The following is a 22,472-nucleotide window of genomic DNA, read 5'->3' as shown; positions in this document are numbered from 1 at the left end:
AACACTTTTTTCAAATCTTGTGGCCGCCCAATACATGCCAGGAACGAGTATAAATCTAACGCTTGAAAAACTCGTGACTTTCCGGCAATGCTTGTCAATATATATATAGGCTTAATAGGTCGGTCCACCAAAAATAAAAAACATAGGCAAAACTAGGATGAGAAAAGTTTTCAAAGTAGAGCATGCATGTCACGGGTGTTGAGGTCGACGTTTTTATGTGCAAGCAGACCCTAACGTAGTTGCGCAAATGGCGCTATTTGAATTTGATATCTCCATACTTGTCCTTCATTCCACAAGTATACATCATCAAAAGCCTTTTCAAAGACTTTTAACTCTCTCTCTCTCTCTCCACATATGCCCATGATCACATGCAAAGCAATATGGACTCTTCCGAAGAATAATGCCCCATGAAATGTTCCATCATTATGCTCGGATGGACTATGGAGGGAAAAAAGACAACTTTACGAATCGTTTTGAACTTTTCAAATGTAGACGAAAGTAAGTCAAGAAAAAGGAAGCAATCACACGACTTGTAGTGCGCCTGATATTCAGCAATTATTCACTCGACTATAATAATCCTGTCGTTAATTGTTATGCTATTTGGGTTGAAATCGTTGAATACTAAAACTAATGTGCAGTACCACGTCAATGTATCACGCGGTGTATATACCATATAATGTACTTTCATTTATTATAAAAACATCATTTTCTTTTCCCATTTGGTTAAAACAAAAAGAAAACAAATCCTTCCCCTTGTTTGATGGCTGAGGGACCCATTTGAGAAAGCTGAAAATATTAATGCACAAGCTGAGCTTCTAGTCAAACTCATCCTCCTAGAGAGTCCCCATGTAATAAATGGGGCCGCCTACGATTCGTTTTGATTTGTCAATATCTAAGCAAATAATTAAGACTGGAGCAGATCTTTTTGAGTTTTCATTATTGTGCTGCTGTATATGCTACGGTGCAGCACAAGGACATCATGTGTGGCAATATGACCACAAAAGGTAATTGTCTTTATAATCATTAGGGAAAATCTCAAATAAGGACCCAAAGTGAGCCTATTTTCTCAAATAAGGACCCAAAATAGTCGTTGTCCCAAATAAGGATCTGAAGTGGCTAATAAGTCTCAAATAAGGACCTGAACCCCACCAGCCGGCGAGCGTGTAATATTTCCGGTGGCCGGAGTATGGGCAATTTTGTCCACAAAAAATATTAATAGAATTTGACAAACCCTAAAAACAAACCCCCCAAACTCTTCACGTCTTTTGACCTAAAAAAACCTCTTCACGTTCTCCTTTCTTCTTCTCTTCATCTTCTCCGTTCTTTGTCCTCTTTTGCTTGGAGCACTGAAATTTTCTGTTAATGGAACACGAATTGAAACACAAAACAAAATCCCTACCTTCGTTTCTTCACATCTTCTTCTTTTGTTTTCTGTCTTCGTTTCTTTCCAACGAAGAAAAAAAATCTCGAGTAAAGCCACCTTTTTGTTATTGAGACACTCGTGTGTAACACAAGGATCTCGATTCTTCATTATCCTTTCCTAGTTTTGCCATACACTTTGATTCACACTCCAGTTTCGTTCAAATTGGTGCAATCGATCCTTCGTTCGTTCAAAGTGGTTGTAACTTGTCGAAGCAACATGTCGACAGGGCGCGGGCATGTGGTGGAATATCACACAGATGGCAGCGAGGATGGTGATGGTAGGACGAATTCTTTTGTTTTATGGTGTTCTTTTTGCTTGTTTTGTTGGATTTCTGAGTTTATGTCTCTTTTGTCCGACAAAATGCATATGAGTTGTGTCCACGATGGATTTCTAATTAGATATTACTGCTGTTGGGGTCCTACATGTTGCGATGGTGGTCCCTGTTTTGCGATTTTTTTATACTCTCTTTTTGTCTTTTTCTGGTTTATATTTTGTCGTTGATGGTTGGAACTCACGGCCTATCATGGAATTTAAAAGCCCACATAGATTCTCATAGGGAAAGTAGATAGACATTTAAAAAAAAAGCTATAATTACTCTGATATGGGTACTCTTATAGAAAGTATTTAGAGGACGAAATTTGGTGGAAAAACGTTGAGACAAAATCAATTTGAGTCTATGTGCGCATGAGTTTACCGTTAGAGCATGAGGGCATCTTGTTTCCAATAATTTTTGTGCGCACTACTTATTAGGAACTGGAGGTGTCTTGTTTTCTGCATTTTTGTGCACTGGATGTAACTTCTAAAGCAGCAATTTGTTAGATTACTTGTTAGAAGTTCCTTCTTCTCAAGTTATTAATATGAAGACTATTTAATCTTTGTGTCAAGATGCATTGCAATTAAGTCTTCTTTATAGGATTGTGTTTTCAGCCTTGTTTGTTGAACGAGAAAGAGAGAATTCAGACAAAAGTTGAGTCGACTAAACTTAGTAGTCGTTTCCATAATTTTCAAGCCGATAACATATGAGCCTAAGAAATGCTTTGAATGGGATCAGTTTTCTTTTCCTTATGGTATATATCTCTAAGTTTGGTTCTCGGGTCACCATGGTTGGCTCGCCTAGGGAGAAATTTATGGCAACATCGAAAACATTTTAACTCCATAATGCACAATATTTTGACAAACGGTATCCAATAAAAGAGTGGTATATAGTCACTAGTGTGCCTAGTTTTCTTTCATTAATCAAAGCATGGTACAATTTTATTGCAATTGTTTACTATTTTTGTTTTGTTTTTTCCTAGTGTACGTTTTGCATGGAAATATATTGACTTTATTTTTGCTTCATTTTGCACCAGTTGAGGGATGTGAAGAACTAAACTATTCAATATATGACGGTGGGTATGATGGCGTTGCTAGAGAAGATGGGTTCGCCTTTGTTGATCTTGATGAGTTATACATGAGAAATGTAAGTTGTGCTAACAAAGATGGTTCAATGGAGAGGGATATGGAGGTTGGAGACATCAGTCAGTATGTAGATGTGTTAGCTGACAATGTAGATTTCTTGAATATGAATGGCGAAAATGAGTATACACATCCCGAGTTTAATGCTGAGGTTGATATGGAAAATCCTGTCTTCAAGTTAGGAATGTGCTTTAGCAATGCTGAGGAGTTTAGAAAGGCCGTTAGGAACCATGCCATAAAAAATGGGAGAAAGGTGAGGTTTGTTAAGAATACACCTAATAAATTGAGGGCGGTGTGTTCGATGGTTGTGATTGGCTTATATATGCTTCCAAAGTGCAAAGGGAGCATACTTTACAAGTCAAAACCTTTAACTCCATACATACATGTAATAGAGCTCTACATGTTCCTCAAATAAGCACTAAATGGTTGGCAAACAAGTACTGTGATAGGTTGAGAAACAATCCTACATGGCCAGGTGCTTCAATGAAAAAAACAATGGAGTCTGAGAATGTTTTAAAGTTGTCGAGGACAATGGTTTATAGAGCTAGGGCAACGGCAATGAGTATGATTACTGGGAATGAGGAAGAGCAATTTCGGATGCTTAGGAGCTATTGTCAAGCACTTCTTGATGCCAACCCGGGATCCACGTGTATAATCAAAACCGAGCAATATCAAGACCAATACAAGTTTAAGGCAGTCTATATTTGTCTGGATGCATTAAGGAGGGGCTTTGTAGAAGGATGTAGGCGCTTTGTAGGTTTTGATGGTTGCCATTTGTCATCAGGCTACAGGGGTATACTTCTAGCAGCGGTGGGCATAGATGGCAACAATCAAATGTATCCCTTTGCATGGGCAGTTGTCGGACAAGAAACATATAAGACATGGCATTGGTTTATTAGTTTGATTATAGAAGACTTGGGGATTACCGACCCTGAAAATTCAAAGTACTGGACTTTCTTATGTGACAAACGAAGGGATTGGTGCAAGCACTAGCAAATCTAATGCCTGAAGCGGAACATAGATTTTGCTTAAGGCATCTTTATGAAAACTTCAAGCTACATCACAGAGGGTAGAACTTAAAAAGCTCCTTTGGAAGGCTGCCATGGCGACTAGAGTATGTGATTTTGACTTGGCAATGGAAGAGCTGAAGGCAATTAATAAGAAAGCTTATGAATGGTTGTCTCAAAGGCCTCCGGTGCAATGGAGCAAGTCCTACTTCAGGACAAGCTCAAAATGTGATATTTCATTGAATAATTGGTGTGAAAGTTTCAACAAAAGCATCATTGACGCAAGGGACAAACCTATCATCACAATGCTTGAAGCTATAAGAGTGCAGCTCATGGAAAGAATTCATAAGCAAAGAGATGGGATGGCTAAGTACACTTTGGTATGATATGTCCTAATATCCAAAAGATATTAGATCTTCAAAAACAATTTTCAGCATCATGGATTCCTAGCTGGAATGGGGAGGATGAATTTGAATTGAGTGGCCCATATGGTGACAAGAGAGTTGTTAATATTAGACATAGATCTTGTAGTTGTAGAAGATGGGACATCAGTGGAATCCCTTGCTTTGTCATGCTGTGGCAGCTCTTATATACATGAGAGAAGATCCTGAAAAATGGGTTCACACAAGTTTTAGTAAGGAAACGTTCATGCAAACTTATAGCCATGTTGTGCATGTTGTAGATTCTATGGACACATGGCCTGCTAGAGAGCCATTACTCCCACCAGATGTGCCCAAGCAAGTTGGCAGAAAGAAGAAACAAAGAACAAAATCAGTGAATGAAACAACTGATAAAAATTTGAAGACAAGAAAGAAGAAAGTTGTGCAAGAGCCCGAGGGAACAAAATTGAAGAGACAAAATACTACAATCACTTGTGGGAAATGTGGCGACATAGGCCATAACAGGTATCATTGCAATAATCCATCAATAGTATCGATGACAGCAGCAACGACAACGGTAGCATCGGCATCTTCAGCCCTTGTAGCATCTTCAGCTCCTTTAGCCCCATTAGAATCACAACCTGAGATAGTTGAATTTCTTGCTTCAACTTTTGGTAACATCTCAAGCTCGTCAACATCTATAGGAAGGACAAAGATGCAAGTATCCATTTACCCTTGACTTTGTCCTAGAAGTGTTCTTATTTGCACCTTACTTCTTTTGACTAATTAATTTATTTTTGATTCAATCGTAGGTAAAGAGGAGGATGTAAGGATCTCAACTTGAAAGCAGTGGTAGACGAGCAATTTTTTTTTGGAGAAACGCAGGACCAACAACACAATTTCTCTTCTTGTTAGTTGATGTGGATGGGTCTATTTTGGTCTATTAGGGAGCATTTTAAAGTATAAATATGTATAGGTCTACTTCGTTAGGAAGATTTCTTTCGTGGGATATTTATTTTTTCCATCATATAGGGGGGCCGTGTTTCATGGTCTTCAAGGAGGACCACACATCTTGTAGTCTCGTGGTTGATGTATCTAAGTTTTACGTTCCTAATATCTATTATGCTTTTACCCTTTGCTGCATATCTATCTATTTGATAGAATTATGGAATCTATTGATATCATTTGACTCCATTTAGCGCGCTGAAACACGACTTCCTTGTTGCTTGAACTTTGGCTAAACTGGGTTCCCAAACTCAAATTGAAGTAATACCCCGGCTATGTTTTCCAAGTTAGAAATACCATTATGTTCTTAGAGAATAAGTCGAAGCTCATTAGTCCAACTCAAATTGAAGTAATACCCCCGGCTATGTTTTTCCAAGTTAGAAATACCATTATGTTCTTAGAGAATAAGTCGAAGCTCATTAGTCCAACTCAAATTGAAGTAATACCCCTGGCTATGTTTTTCCAAGTTAGAAACACCATTATGTTCTTAGAGAATAAGTCGAAGCTCATTAGTCCATGGACGTCAGTTTCTCTGCCCACTGAACTTGATCTGTTAATGGCCATTTAGACATCACGTCCAAGCTTTAGACAACATAATTTTGCACCTTTTTCATTTTTTCGTACATCCCTTGCATCATGTATGAAATCAAAGCCTTGCATGATAATCATTTAATTGTAGAATATAGACTATGTCACTAGACTGGGCTGTTTTGGGGAATCTTTTGATATTAGTGCTTCATCAGCTTATCATATAAGACTCATCACCGTAGCAGAAATAAACTTCTCTGTCCATTGAAGCCCAAGGAAATGCAGGTGTACAACTTGAGTTTCTCAGTTAACATGTTCTCATGGTGCAATAAGGAAAGAGAGAATTACAAATTTCCATCTTTACAGTATCCTTTTTAGTTTCACATAGGGAGATCACGATACAGACTTTCTTGACATCGAAATTTGTATCTGCAGCAGCACTTCTACATCATAATTGATTTTGTACCACACTAATCCATGATTTGTCCCTCTATTCTTGTACTTCATTGCCATTTTCTCGAACTCGATTGTAGGAAATTGCTTTGCATACTACTCAACATCGTGGCGAAGTTTAGGACCCAGTTGTAGCAATCTTTGATTGAAAGTGAGGGGAAGACCTCATTGTGGCCAAGAAGTCCTTCAACTTTGTTCCTGCTAGACAAATTTTTTTAACATCAAATAAAGAAAGCGTGAACAAAAAAGAGGAAGCAGTAGAGAAAAAGCATTAAGCATGCTTGAATGCAAGAGGTGATTTGAACCATCTATAATTGGCAAACAAAAAATGAATTTGGTAGAATCATTCATCTTTGGTTATGACCTTGATTTTCACTACCCAACTGACGACAGCATCAAAGAACTCACTACTTCCACAAAGTCCTCTTCGACAAGAAAGCAACAAGATGGACAAATTTATAAGTAACCAACATAAAAACCCTGAATATGAAAGCACAATCTAGTCCACAAGAAGCCTCTACCATCAGGAGCCATGGCGGATGCATCTCGTGCAACATAGCAATATGAACAGATTCCGTCACAATTTCAATTCCGTCACAATTTCAACTCTGGAACCATCAATTCCTTACAGAGATTTGAAAGCAAAAAAGAGGGATAAATTGATTCCTATTTTTGATGGGTTAACGGTAGTACAATTAAAGTGCCTACATTACCTACAAGTAAAGGGTAGATGAACTATAAGATTTGCGTAAGTTCTTCAAGGTATATCTAGCAGACTCGTAGAAAGGAGAGAATGTGAAGTTTTTGCATTACCTTTTTCTTCAAGTTTACTAGAACCGAATGACTTCAGTCCCCATAAACAAGTTCAATAAAAAAAAAGGAAACAGAGGTAAGAAAGTAATACAGAGTATTTCACAAACATCTCAATCTCGAGCACAATTCGAATCCACCCAAGACAGAGGACATCTCCATCTCATCTCAAGTACCCACATCTCGAGCATAATTCGAATCCACTTTCACGGACCCAACCATGAGAGAAAGAACATCTCCATCTCGAGTATCCACATCTCGGGCGCAATTCGAATCCACTTCCACGGACTCAACCATGAGACAAAGAACATCTCCATCTCGAGTACCCACATCTTGGGCACAATTCAAATCCACTTCCACGAACCCAACTGAGAGAGATAGAGAGAAAAGGAGGGCACGTACCTTTGGAACTCAGGGAGCCAGTACTGAGCACGCGCTGACCACGCACCAGCCCTTCGGTTCCGTCCATGGCGATGGTCCTCACCATGTTCTCGCCCAGGTGTTGGGCCACCTCCAACACGAGCCTGATCGAGTTGTCGAACACCTCCAGGGCCGTCAAGATCGGGGGCAAGCCCTTGTCGAACCGCACGTCGACCACGGCGCTGATCACCTGGCACACCTGCTCGATCGCGCCGGGGCCGGTGAACTCATCGGTGATCCTACCCTTCCCGGCGCCCTTGGCCGCGGCGACGGGGGGAGGAGGGGGCGATGCGGCGGCGGCGGCGGAGGTGGAGTAGTGGGCAGTGCGGGTGAGGAGGTAGCCGTGGGGGGGAGGGGCGGTGGTGGTAGTGGTGGTGGCGGGGGGCGGAGGAGGGGGTGAAGAAGGGGGCGGATTTGGGGTTGGAGGAGGAGGTGGGCCGCGACGGCGATCGGCGGAGGCCGGCGGAGCGGAGGAGGGTCGGCAGGAGCCGGCGCGAAGACGGCGACGCCATGAAGGAGGGGTGGGGGGTTGAGAGTGAGAAGGGAGGAGTGAGAAGAGTACGAAGGGTTTTGTTTTTTTAGGGTTTGTCAAATTCTATCAATACTTTTTGTGGACAAAATTGCCCATGCTCCGGCAACCGGAAATACCACACGCTCACCGGCCGGCGGGTTCAGGTCCCTATTTGAGACTTATTAGCCACTTCAGATCCTTATTTGGGACAACGACTACTTTGGGTCTTTATTTGAGAAAATGAGCTCACTTTGGGTCCTTATTTGAAATTTTCCCTAATCATTATTAGAAAGGTCGCGGATGTTGTTTGAGAGGTTGAACATTGAATTTTGAATTGGGGTGGCTCTATCCATGCGTTCTATCTTCGGCTAGATTAAGAAATTTCAAATCAAAGGTTTTGATTGATTAGGCTATGCTTTTCGAATGATTTGCATCGAGTTGTTTGTCGCAACTTCTAAAAATTGAAAATAACTTTTCTACTTTGTCTTCTTTGTCACCAAAATTTAAAACATTATCTAAATCTTAAAAGAAGAAAACTTGGACTGATAATCCTAAACGTTTCGCTCAATATGCATTCAAGTCCTCAACTAATGGAGTTAGTGCAATAAAGTCCTCTCTACAATAGTGCAACCGATTATATTGACACCAGAATCTAACATGCATTTTTTTTAAAATATTTTCAATATTGACGTGGCAAATAAGTCCAATGTCGAAAACAATCAATTTTTTTAAGAATAGAAAGTTCATAAGAGCCAAAATTTAAAGAATAAATCACAAAAGCCGAAAGTTAGGAAAGATAACAGAAATACCAAATAACTGAAGAGAGTACGTTTGGACAAATTGAGGGTGGTGTTGCCCACAATCTTCACATGCTCCCACGTATGTCAAAACATATTTAAAATTATCATGTCAAGTATCGACAAATAACATCAGAGAAATTTATTTGCAATCTCAATAAAGATTCAATTGCACCGGAGTCAAAATATCAAAGACTCAATCGCATATTCTCAAATGTTTAGAATGATATTGCAAATTGGACTAGACATATAAGACTTTTGGTGGAATTCTCTATTTTAAAAAATTCTGAAAAAAAGAATTATATGTAAACTTTGAAATTATTTTTTTTTAAATCTAAAGATTGCTATCACTTACATTAAAAAGGTCGAAATGTGTGAATCGCAAATTTTGGTTTTGCATGACAATACATTAGTATGGCAGTGCCTAATGAGGCTCCTCTACGCATGCCACGTGTTGGATTCTCTAACTACTAACTTTTTTTTTTTATGTATCATTTGCTTAAATATAAATAACCCGACAAATTAGCGGCCGAGGCCAGCGGCACATAGCCTTTGGTTTCAAGCAAGAGGCTGATTCGAAAGGCGAGGACTTGTAGCCTTTGGCTCCTCCTCCCTTCGGCTTTTGATCTCGTCTTTGCAACGTGGAGAGCACGGCCCCAATAAGAAAAGAGGACTGCTAGTGTAGTCAACTCGACAAACGCATTCTTAATCGCTTTGACAAAATGGGTATGAAGGCAACTTTGGTCAAAACCCTAGAGAGAAAGTTGGAGTGAGACAGAGACAGAGACTATACGTGCCCCTGCATTACCCACCAAAGTACCAAATGACATGGGCCCAATGACAAAGAGAAACTAACAATGGGGCCTTCAAACCACTAGCCGTAGGACCACAATTCATTAAAAAATTGGTAAAAAAGAACCCTGGGATTTCATAATAATCAACGATTTTTGCAAAAGAATGTATTGGGGGGACACAACCCTTTTACTTTTTCTTTTTCTTTTTTCTTTTTTTTGTTGTGTCCTGCCTGATCTGGTTTAGAAGGAAGTGAAATCAGTCTTTTCGATAAGACCACATGAAGCCAGTGAGATTTGAAGCTTTGGAGGGACCATTTTTGGCATTTGCCTAGGGCTTTGAGCAGTGAAGAGGATGAGGTTGAATCGGGACTCCTTTGGTTGCTCCAATGAGCTTTGGCGATACTGACTTGATGGAACAAACAGTAGTAATCTCTCTCTCTCTCGCGTCATAATCCAAAGCAGAGATTCATGCATATACAATAAACATTAACAATAAGATAATATGCATATATAAGGTATATTTATTTTACAAAATATTAATGAGTTTAAAAATAATTTCTTAAAAATAATCATATATATTGCTTATATACATGAATAAATGAAAAAAAAATCATTGTTTGACTAATTATTTTAAGGATGGAAAAGATTATTTTTAAGAAAAAATTTCAAACGATTGGTTTTTCATAAAATAAATAGAACCATATACATATACATGTGCGAATGGATAGAAGGAGGGGAGGGGATGAAAGCATAAAATTGTATATTCATAATCCAATTAAGTCTAAATTTTTATAATTTATGTAATCCAATCTTAATGAATATAAAATTATGAGCTTTTGAATTGGTCAACCCAAGTCACCGACATTTCAATCCCCGATTATCTGCCCCAAGCATCCTAAATCTCTAATAAACTTTGCTTAAAAAAAAAACTAGCTTAGGTGGTAAATCAGCGATTTTACATTTAGATAAAGCTGAGATCAGCTTATGTTTTCGATTATCGTGATTGAAGGATCAAATTAGATTGATTTAGCTGATGAAATACGCTAATGTGGGAAAATGTTTTTTAATTGATCTAATTTGCATATCTGAAAACTGTTTTAAAATGTTATGAACATTTCTTAAGGGGGATTTGGCTAGATCAAGACCTAGTTTCTTAGATTAATCCCAATTGGGATCGTAGGGTTAATCCTGACGTAGTGTCTACTTTCACCACTGTGAGGCCCCATAATTCCCTATCTATCTTTATCTTCCCGACAGAGAGGGAATAGGAGGACAGCGCGGGGTCTCTCACCCCAATGCGATTCTCTTGCCTATTTCTTCTGTGAGCTTTTTAAGGACCTACTCAAGTCAGAAGATTAATCTCGATTGGGATCGTAGGGTTAATTGTGAAAAATCGGCAGCTTCGGGTAAAATGTGCAAAACCAAGGACGGCTTAAAAGGCTTCTTTGCAAATTTTATGAATCTGAAACTTTATCAAATACGATAAATTGTTTATCTTGAACTAATTTGTGAGCTCGTTTATCAAATTTCATGGAAGTGGAGGCTTGAAAGTTGAGGTTGTTGTGAAAGTGAAATTAATCATAATAAAGAATGTTAGGGTCTAGTTAGCAAATCTAGGAACTGGTCCCTAAGTTTATTAATGGGACCGAGACATCCTTTGTAATTAAAATATATATAGGAAATGAGATGTTTTACAACCGTGATTAGGCATTAGAATTCACAGATATCAAAAAAGAATTTTGTGTGTATTTGATAATAAGGGTCTTGGGTATAATAACTGAGATTACTTAACATGGATTTCTATTGAAATATGGGGAATAATTTGTATTTACTGATTTGTTGGAAATGATATCATACTACAAATGAGAAGGTTCCCGTAACAATAAATGAAAATTTTCAAGAGATTAGTGCGCTTATTGTCCGTGTTGTCTTGTATGCACTCTAATACTTTGTGATATTTGCACTATATACAGATTAATATCGTGCAAGATGTATCGATGAGAATGTGTTAAACATTAACACTAAAATGTTATGGCACTTATGCTTATGAGATGCTTGAAATATTAGATTTGAAGTGCCCAGAGATAATTATATTCTGTGTTACTACATTATGAGAATGAAATATACATGACAAAGACGATGTTGTAGAGACATTATTCATATTGCTATATTAAATTATTGTAATATGCTTCACAATCGATTTTTCAAAAGTGAATTTTCTTTTTTACATGATCATGCATGTATGAAATACATGAAAGTATTGAATGACATATAATCACAAGATGGACCTCTACAGAGTTAATATAGATAAGAAATATGATAATCCGTACACAAGATAATAGGCTCATGATCCAATAGTGTGTTATATGATCCCATGGTAGCCTTCATGTGGATTTGCAATAGTACAATAAACTTTGCCAAGGTAGAAACCCACAATGAACTCATGATTCTCTTACCCATTAAAGAAACGTTCAAAACGATGTTACATTAGTCGAGGCGAGTCTCGATCAATCGACCATGGAGGGTGGACATTCGCCTCTCAATCCTCTATATATCAATAGAGTTACTAATGATAAGTCGTTGGCTTAGATAGGACCACTTCCCAACTAAAAATTTTAGACTAAGATAATGTTTGTCCCATGTTATTTAAGGCCGAATTTCTCCTAGTATTTCGCAATGGCAATATGCTGACCGTACAAAATTCGACCTGTAAAATGACATCGCACGATCCATTTCTCACCTTTTTATGAGTCATGATGGTCTGTCTGAGCTGTAATCAATTTCATCAAATAGCATAGAAATCCTGAGTTCTTTGACTGTTCCACCTCTGTTAAACTTTTGCTGCACAGGCCCCAAGATAAACATTCAGTGTTAATTATGATGCTAATTACTTTTTCCCCCCTTTAGGCATATCCTTCTGGGTCTAGTCCTCTAGGCCCGGATAATTTTTTTATAGGATTTACAAAACAATAATATTGTCCTCTTTTTTCTTTTTTTGATTTTTCCTACTGGAAGAGATGATTTAGGGTATATAATGAATGACAACGTACCTTTCTCATATCAGGTTAATACATTTCTGTCTTGCTCGTATACAACAAAATTTCACCATACGCAATTAGGAACATTTTAAATAGAAGACCACGAAATGTTTACCTTGAAATCAAATTCATAACCCACTATGTGTCAATATTGGTTTTTCCAAGATATAATTACACTACAGTATTAGGGCCTATTTTCTTGGGAATTATGCGAAAGCACACTTCTCTGCCGAAATAATAGATATTATTTGAATTTCCAAAAATTATAAGAAAGAATATATATATAATCACGTATTAATACTTATATACTGTAAAAGCCTAAGGTGTATTGAATTAAGAAAAGTTTAAAATGTGTGAATTGTAATACTTTGATTAAGTAAAAATTAAAAGCCAGTACAAATAGACAATCATATTGTGTGAGATTTGCGGTCTCAAACAATTCTAGTCAAGGTTACTCATGCGAATAATTTGTCTGTTCAAATCTTTCTAACACAATAAAATTATATATAGGTATGACAATTTTACCGTACATGATTAGGGATATTTCAAAAAAATATATAAGGGAATGATTTCCTTAAAATAAAAATCAATAACTGGCTATATAGTGTTGTTGGTTTTTGCACACCATACAATTATTAAGCTCATGCTATTTTCACCTTCTAAATGGTTATAAAACCCCGTCCAAAAAAAAAATGTCTATAAAACTCCCCAACTTATTGAGTTGATGAAAGTAATCTCAACAGAATTAATTAATCAAAACTACAAATGGAATGGATAAAAATTATTGTTTATTTAAAATGCAAAAATCACACATTGTCGTGAAAATATAAGATTGATCATATTAATCATGACAATGATATTTTATTCCACTGCCTCATGTAATTTTCCATTTGTCTTTATACAAATTTCATTTCCTTGCTTCTATCTATTAACGTGCTCAAGCTGACTTCCATGAAAAACAAATCGTTATGGGTTTGAACCTTGTTGATAATCTTTACAAATTAATATATTTCAATATAAATTACAATCATAACGAGTTCACAATTTTAACCAAAGAATTTCCCTAAGAAAACTTGAACTTAAGAATTGTATAATGCGAGGAGCTATTCCAAATTCAACTACAGAGAAACATCATAAATAAAGTTGCCATATTAATATTCTTTTAAATTAAAATCTTAATCATTAAATTTATTAAAAGACTCATAACTTCATGATTCTCGTAAAAAAAAAAAAGCAATGAATACGTGAAGTTTTCTGATTTAAAAATGAAAGAGGACAAAACAACAGTTTTTATCAAAGTTATATTTTTTTTCCTCTTTCATCAATTTTACTATTAACAAGGTCTCAATTCGGGCCATTTTGGACCATTTAAATTTGAAGGTGTGTCTATGCAACAAAAAGGAATTTTAAGATGTGTCTAAAAATATAAGGATGGAAATAGCGTGAGGCAAATATATTATTATTGTATGGCTGTGGATAAGATTTGAAAAAGGAAGATTTTCTCTTGGAAATAGGGGAATGTAAAAGAAGAAGCTGCACACTTCTTCCATGTGAACGGGATTTAATAAAATCTGACCACAATAGAAAAGGAACTTTATTAGGCAAAAGGGAGGAAGGAGTTTCTTTTTTTTTTTTTTTTTTCTTTTTTGGGTAGAAAGACTGAAAGAGTTTTTTTTTTTTTTTTGGTCGGTAAAGACTGAAGGAGTTGAGAAGGGGGCAGTTTCATTCGTTCCAATGCAAGAGAGAGAGAGAGAGAGAGAGAAAGGGGAGTGATGAATTATAGAATTCCGAACCTCCCCTCCTCTGTCTCTGACACACTGTCACTGTTCAAAAATATAATTTTCATTTTCATTTTTTTATTTAAAATTCACCCACTCAAAGATATAAAGTGGGCATCGGTGGACGTGCTCCCTAAAGTATCTTTGACTGATGACTTCATTGAAAGTTATCATTATTATTATATATTCTTTTCTCTTTTTATTAAATTGCTTTTTTCCAAATTCAGTTTTCTTTATGATCTTAAAATAAATCGCCGGAAAATCTATTCCGCGGCGAGGAATGCAGAAGACCTTGGTTCTCATCTCAGAAACAGCCACGCCAATGCTGGCGGAACTATCGGCGGTGGATTTTGTTTATTTATTCTGGTTTAGGTTTCTCACCTTCTTAAAGTTTGAAAGTCTCTGTTTTATTTATTTAGATTGGATTAAGACGATTGCATATTTATGTCGTCCCGATGTATGAGAAATTAGGATTTTGTTATATCAAAAATAGCATGCTAAGATCATCTAGAATGATTCAGATTTGACTGGAAAAAAAGATGTAAGAATAATTGAATCATTCGTATATCATTATAGTAAATTTCAGAAAATTCGTTAGATTAACTTGTGTTAGAAAAAGTAAATTGCGAGATTTATAATATGCTAGCGCCAATAATGTTCTTGCATTACTTTAGCCATAGTTTTGTTCTTGACAAAAAAGGAAAAACGGATAGTGTTGTCATATTTATTTAGGGTTTGTCCAATAAAATCACATGCCTGACAAAGCACCTCAGAAAGGACTGAAAATATGATGAATTTAAAGTGGTGTGACTTGTCCGAGTCCCACGATTTCTACACTCATGCACGTCAAGGGTCATTTCAGACCCATAATTCAATGACAAAATATAATTAAATATTATCCTAAAGTCCTCAAAAAGAGGTGAGAAACAAAAAAAAGATGTCTAAAATTCAATGAAATCCCAACTGCTCTCGCCCAAATTTGTACGGGGAATAAAAATTGTAGTTTTCCCCCCACTGCTTTCTCGTAATTAATAAATGGCCACATCACTTTAGAATTTAGAAACTCAACGACCCTGGACGTATTTTTCTCTAATTTTTCAATCAAGAAGGACATGCACTGGTGCATGAATTAAAGGGAGTTGATTTTTTGGCCTCCCTTAATTAACGTCTAATAAGTTAACTTACCAAGGAGGCGTTGATGCCGAAGATGGTTGGATATTTACAATTCATCTTATTATAATCGATTGCTACCAAGCAAAGGTTGAAAATGATTGATAGGAAAATATTCAATATTCACTATGTTGAAGGATGCATATTAGAGAATAGTTGATGCATTGAAATTTGCAATATTTTCTTATTCTATTATTTAAATGTCCTCCATAATTGTGGGCTCTTTTGAAATTCACTAAACTTAAACTTCCCAATGGATCCTATCCCAAATTTATGAAGGGTTTTCTTATTGAAATTTTTTGAATAGATGCAATGCATGTTAAGCATAAAACAGCATATAATGCATGAGAGATATATCCCGTGTTTACAGTTATAATGCAAAGACTTATCTCAAAAACGAACCGGTTTGGCTCCATGTGATTCGAATTTGGAATCAATTAGTCTTTGAAATTTATCATTTTCATTTCCCTATCATTGCAAAAGAACAAAAAATTAAGGCTATAAAGTAATTTGGAGGAATGTTTTGCAAGATTCGAGGCTATTAAATATATCATTTCTATGGTCTATACGCTGTTTGAGAGCATCTAGATGATATGTAGATTCTACACTATAGCTCTTTTGGGGAACGATGGAGACGTTGCCTAAAGTATTCGATTCATCCATTACCGTGGACGGTCGTAGATTGGCTTACGTAACCTAGGAGGACCATACTATGATGTCTCACCGATATTGAAAATAACAAAACTTTGTTGGGTATTTAATAAATTTGATTGAAGTTGCAACGACATTATAAAAAGACCAATGGCTATATTGATTAAAAAAAAGGGTATGGGTAAATGACATAAATGATTTATGAACTTTGATATAATATGTAATGTAGTTCCCAAACTTTAAATTTATTTAATGCGGTAATTCAATTTTACTCTAACTTGTAATGTTATCCATCGATATTTTTTTTTTTTTTTTTTTTTTCTCATGTTATCCATCGGCGTGGAGTCGCAACCTACTCTCGAAACTTACGAGTCCCTACCTTTAATGGGGATTTGATTCAATTTTATCCATCGATTTATTCAAAATGATCCCTAATTTATTGTACATATTTAATTTAATTTTGTAAAAATATTTAATATCATCTTCAAATTTGAATTAATAAAATGATGACATTAAACATTTTTAAAAAAATCGTGAAACTACGCATTAAACACATTAAAAATTGAGAGACAACATTATATATTAAACTAATATTCATTGATTATTTTACATATTAAATCAAAGTTCATGAATTATTTCCATCTTTATTAAAAAAAAAAAAGCATTGGCAATCAAAATCAACAGTCATATAAAAGGTGTTTAAATCCGGAGGCAAACTCATAAAGGTTGTAAGTGTAGAAGCAACCGAACATTGACGAATCATTACGAACCGGACTTTCCATTCATAAATCTCGTGTCCGCTGGGTTGTCAAATCACAAGACCCAAGCTCACATCGAAATGACGCGGATATCATCAGTTTATCGCAGCAAAAGAAGACCATGGACTGATTTCCACGTGAAAATCGATGGACAAAAGATGTATTCAAAGCCCGCCATATACAGAAGATTTATATGACTAAAGCCAGATTGATTGAAGCTTCTTCTACAGTGGATGTCGGTGGGATCTTACAAATAGACCGAAGGAAATAACAGTCGAATTTTGGGGGCCTATAAGAAGACCAAACGGCCGAACTTGGTCGGTCGGTCGGTCGATGAGTGCTGATCCTAAAAGTTAGCAAGAGTGGTAAGCTTATATTTAATAATTACTTGGTTTTTAGCGGGGAGCTGTAGAAGGAGTCGGGTTTGACCTTTATACCAGGACGATATTTGCGCTCTTTGCTAAATTAGTGGGTTTTACACCCAACCAAAATCAATATAAATTTATGTTGCAATTTCTCTATGTAAACTTATAATTTGTTTACATTTTTCTAGTTCATTTGCATGTGGAAGTAGAATTTGGAAAAGGCATTAGTTCTACAAAAATCAATGCATATTTGAAAAAACCTATTCCCCTCCCTCTTTGATTGCTTATGTGGATATGATATTTTGTATCGAAGCATGTTCTCTCTCTATTATAAAAATGTGGTACTTTTGATGGGGCTAACTATACGTATTGAAAATATAGGATGGTCATGTCCATTCGAGAAATTTGAAAAATTCCTTCACATACATCCACATTTATCTTAAAAAAACTATCACTAATTCTCTTATCGCCATTGTTGGTATAAATTTGATGGGAAAAGTATTAAAAAGGTTATAAACCTTTTATATTTGTGTCAATTTAGTCATATTCTGTTAGTGTTAATTTTGTTCATAAACCTTTTTACTTTGTGTTAATTTAATTATTTTTTGTTAATTTTGGCCGAATTTTGCTGACTGAGTGCTGGCCGTTTGGCGTGGCACAATTGGCACTGACGTGAACAACTTTTAATAATTTTATGATTTTCCCTTCTCCCCTCCTTCCTCCAGCCAGTTGCCAAACCTCGACGACTGGCTAGAGGCAACGCCTAGTGAGCCTCATTAGTGGCCTCAAGGGTCGAGCCTTGGGCAACCTCTAGCGAGGCTAGCTCGAGACTACCCAAGCTACGAGGGCGGTGTTGCACCAAGCTGGTGAGGCCCTAGTAGCAAGGGCAGCCTAAACAGAGGCTAGGCAAGGGCTCAAGCCTTGCTAGAAGCCAACAAGGTCGACCTTGACCTCGTCGGCTGTTGCCTCTTGCTGGTTGCCAAGGTCCAGGTGATTGGCTGGAGGAAGGAGGAGAAGGAAAAAAAGAAAATTAAATTAAAAAATATTAAAATATTATTAAAAGTTGATTATGTCAATATTGATTGTGCCATGTCAACTAACTAATTGGAGGAAGGAGGGGAGAAGGAAAAAGGAAAAAAAAAATAAATAAATAATATTAAAAATATTATTAAAAGTTGTCAACGTCAACGTCAATCGTGCCATGTCAATCGGCCGCCGCAATTAGTAAAATCCTAAAATTAATCGCTAAAATTAGTCGAAAATGATAATTAACTAGCACAAATATAAAATGTTTATGACTTTTTTAACACTTTTTCCCAAATATAACACCCATTTTCAAAAGAAACAAAATTAATAAAGTTTGACCCATCAAAGTTAACATTCTAGCTATAACCATGTTTTCCTCTGAAAAATGTATGTCAATGTATAGTGCACTATTCCTTCTTAATTGACATGGTTGTAGACACTTTTCTAAACATAATATTAGTGTAAAAGATCATCTTCAAATGTATTTATTTCAATTGAGATAGATTGTGACATCAAATATATATTTTTTCATATAAAAGAATCAAATGAGATGAAATTAAGATCAACAGCCCTGATCTGTCCTATCACCGGACCTAGGTCCCTGAGGCTTGGACTAGGGCTAAAGAAACATAGGAAAACATACGAAAATTAAAACTATTTTCCTTAGCAATAATTGAAAGAATTATACAATACGTCCCTGTATCTTCACGTTTTTTCTAATCAAATTTCTATACTTTTTATTTGTCTAATCAAGTTCATATATTTTAACAAATTTTCTAATCAATTTTTTCCAACCTAAAATAAACCAAATTCAACCGGGGTGGGTTGTTGGATTCATATCATGACATTGGCCATGCATCGACCAAAAACTCTCCACCCACATCCATGTTAGCTGAATTTGGCTGCATCATATTTAGGCATCATTCGACCACCACGTTAGCTTAATTTCGTCAAATTTGGTACTAAAGGGATTAGATTTGACAGTTTATGAAAGTCTAACAACATGATTAGATAAATTAAACATGTAGGGGCTTGATTTGAAAAAGACGTGAAAGCACGGAAACAAAAAATGGATTTTTTTTCCAAAATAACTTCCTTTTAATATATTTTTTAAAAAGTTCATTTTCCATTAATGTATGCCTTAAAAAAAAAAAAGGGGGAGTTTTCTCAACAAATATCCTTGATGCACTTACGATACATATTAATTTTAATTTGAACAATCCTGAATTATAAACTATTCATTTCATATAATTAATCATATAATTAAGGGCCGGTCAATTCATTCACGCTATGTCAATTGGCTGCCTATTAAGTACGTTTAGATATGAAAAAAAAAATCGTAAAAATTCTAGCATAAAAGATCAGAATGATATCGAGTCCACGTGTCGTGGAATCGAAAAGAGGGAAAAGCTTCGTTGGGTTCGTTCGTGATAATTAAAGCAAAGATCCAATATCGCTGTAAATGCGATTTCGATTAGATTTGATCAAATGATTATGCTGCCCTCTCGCAAACCCCTTCCTAATTCACTAACTTTTTCTCCTTCACCTATTTATGTCGATTTGATTGATTGATAACGACATATTTACCTCCCCAAAAAAAGCAAAAAAAAATTCACAAAGTTTCTCCGAGAATAAAAAAAAAATAAAAAATAAAAAATAAAAGAATTCCAACTTTTCATCATTGCCCCCCATGCGAAGCCCCCCTCGGGGCTGGGGTTTTAATGATTTCAATCATTTTCCCTGTCTCAGACCGAAGGAAATTCTTCTTTAATAAAAAGAGTAAAAATAAAAATAAAATTTCAATTCGAGAAACTACCGAAATAAGAGAGGGGCGAGCGACCCACTGAGATGTCGACACGTCATCGTTGACCGGGTACTGGGGCGGTCAAAGGGGATGACGTGGAGGGATCGGGCGGGAAGTACCTTTTGCACTTTCTTTGGATACTATTTTTGGAGGAGTACCTTTCACCGTCGGTTGGTAAAGACCGGACGGGATGTTGGTCCCCCTCAACCCCCGCAAGGTCTGAATGGAAGAATACCAAAGCCCGTTGGCCATCGAAGACCGTTGACCACTGTCGGTTTGAATTTTTGACCATAAGGAAAATTCTCCCAAATTTCCCTTACTTTACTTTTTAGTTTGGAAAGATGCGGTTGAATTGATGAGGATTGGTAAAAATATATTTTCCCAAGGAAAATGAAACCCTTCTGAAAATTGGACTTTGGAGTTATATTAAGAACGGATGAAGAAAAGCTCATCATATTAAGAGATAACGACATAGATTATTTTTAAATTTGGACATAATGTATAATGTAGTCCATAAATTTTTTATTTATGTTCAATATAGTTTTCAAATTATACGAAGATGTTTAATATTATCCATAAATTTGAACTAATAAAAAGGTAGCATTGGATAATATTGCACATCAAAGTAAAAGTTCAAGAGGCACATTATATATGGGGTCAAAGTTTATATACCATTTGAATAATTTTTCCTTGTATTAATGAAAAACGCAATGCTAATTGCTATGTAAAATCACAGTCTTTCATGATATTGTTAATTGCACAGTATGTGGAAAATAATTGAATTTAGGTATGACGATAAAGTCGAAAAATAAAATTATTTTCTATGCTCTCCCTATTCCAAATTGATAGAATAAAATTAGTATCTTTTCTTTTCTATTTAAAAGATACCAATTTATATTTAATTAGTGTTTCATTTGTGAAATGGATGTATACCTGTATTTTTGCTTAATTGTAAATAACTTCATTTGGCGTGCATATGACATGCTTATGCCTTGTTTAGTAATGTTTTTGTTTCTTTCAATTTATGTTCTTTTGTTCTATCCATTTAATAATGTCAATTAATTTTTCTATTCTCCATAATAGAAAAGTCGTCGAGGAGTAGATTTGAAATAGAAACAAAGAAGTAGAAAAAAGTAACTTTTTGTTCTCGGGAACAATTTTTATAAATAAGTTATTTTTCTTTTCTTTTCTTCTTTCTTCTTATTTGCCGATTGCTACCCCCCTTTGCCGCTTGTCACCAGTCGACCATTGCCGTCACCGCCACCCACCACTGCCCACCATCGATGTCGCCAACCGCAAGTTGGCCAACCGATGCCGATTGTCCTCACCGACCACTGATGATCGTTGATGGCTGATGGCATTGTCGATGAGGGTCAGCGGCAGGTAGTGACGGTCGACGGTAGGTGGCGGTAAAGAAGAATAAGAAAAAACTTAAAAGAAATTCTAAATTAAAAAAAAAAATTATGAATCATACTAAACACATTCCTGTTCTTTTTTCCATTCTGAAAATAAAAAAATTTATAGTTGTTAAATGCTTTTTTTATTGAGAAATTGTTTTGGGGATAGAAATTAAAATATATATTATTTTTTAAAAATTATTTTCTGAAACAAATATGTTACCAAATGAACCCTTAATGGCATCCGTTCAAATCCATCTGACAACCAATATAATGGGAGATGATTATTCCAAATTGACTGAATAAAATCAGTATTTTTCTTTTTCTATTCAAGAGATAACAATGTATATTTAAGTCGTGTTTCATTTGTGAAACGGACGTATACGTGCATTTTTGCTTAACTGTAAATAACTTCGCCTGGCCTACATATGACATGCTTAATGGCATCTGTTCAAGTCCATTTGCCTACCAGTATAATGGGAGATGATTATTTACTAAGCAAAAAGGAAATAAAAATTAGAGTTTTTCTACTAAATTACATTCTCATTATCAATAAAATAATAAAAATAATGAATCTGCAGACTGCAGATAATGTTTTAAAAATTTCTAGAGATTATTTAGGCTTAATAAAAAATTTGGCAAAATTTTTATAATAAAATCAATAAAAAATGGGTGGACCCACATATTTAATTTAATATTGGAAATTTTTTTGTATTCAATACACTTTATGTCTTATTCTATATACCGAATTAGACTGTCATGAAAGTGCAGGCTGCAGCAGATGTCCATTGAGCTATAAATTCTTCTTTCTCTCCCTCTCTCTCTGTTCCACCCGTAGAGAGAGAAATCGTTCATTTCCTGTGTTGTAGAGAGAGAGAGGGAGGGAGGGAGGGAGGCCGGCC

The 22,472-nt window shown here is 35.9% G+C and overlaps 2 protein-coding genes across 2 annotated transcripts; one reads left to right on the top strand and one right to left on the bottom strand.

Moving 5' to 3' along the window:
- The first annotated feature begins 1,639 nt into the window (after positions 1 to 1,639).
- On the top strand, positions 1,640 to 3,871 carry LOC104417970. The gene is made up of 3 exons (XM_039310654.1): positions 1,640 to 1,700; positions 2,773 to 3,136; positions 3,271 to 3,871. The coding sequence occupies exons 1-3, from the start codon at positions 1,640 to 1,642 to the stop codon at positions 3,869 to 3,871; spliced, it is 1,026 nt and encodes a 341-aa protein (XP_039166588.1).
- Positions 3,872 to 6,037: 2,166 nt separating this feature from the next.
- LOC104417969 (ATP synthase subunit beta, mitochondrial-like) lies at positions 6,038 to 12,642 on the bottom strand. The gene is made up of 3 exons (XM_039310653.1): positions 12,634 to 12,642; positions 7,464 to 8,076; positions 6,038 to 6,449 (listed from the first exon to the last, which is right to left on the bottom strand). The coding sequence occupies exons 1-3, from the start codon at positions 12,640 to 12,642 to the stop codon at positions 6,370 to 6,372; spliced, it is 702 nt and encodes a 233-aa protein (XP_039166587.1). The 3' UTR covers positions 6,038 to 6,369.
- Between the last annotated feature and the right edge of the window lie 9,830 nt (positions 12,643 to 22,472).

Source organism: Eucalyptus grandis, chromosome 4 (genome assembly GCF_016545825.1).
Source record: "Eucalyptus grandis isolate ANBG69807.140 chromosome 4, ASM1654582v1, whole genome shotgun sequence".
NCBI lineage: Eukaryota > Viridiplantae > Streptophyta > Magnoliopsida > Myrtales > Myrtaceae > Eucalyptus > Eucalyptus grandis.
Note: the sequence above shows the minus strand (reverse complement) of the source record. Positions and strands in the feature narration are given on the sequence as shown.

Bases quoted from the DNA above. Each gene is read 5' to 3' on its own strand.
- LOC104417969 (XM_039310653.1), bottom strand. The intron at 6,450-7,463 runs GTACGTGCCCTC...TTTGTCTAGCAG, and splicing joins TGGCTCCCTGAGTTCCAAAG to GAACAAAGTTGAAGGACTTC.
- LOC104417970 (XM_039310654.1), top strand. From the start codon at position 1,640: ATGTCGACAGGGCGCGGGCATGTGGTGGAATATCACACAGATGGCAGC. The intron at 1,701-2,772 runs GTAGGACGAATT...ATTTTGCACCAG, and splicing joins TGGCAGCGAGGATGGTGATG to TTGAGGGATGTGAAGAACTA. The intron at 3,137-3,270 runs GTTTGTTAAGAA...TACATGTAATAG, and splicing joins AAAAATGGGAGAAAGGTGAG to AGCTCTACATGTTCCTCAAA.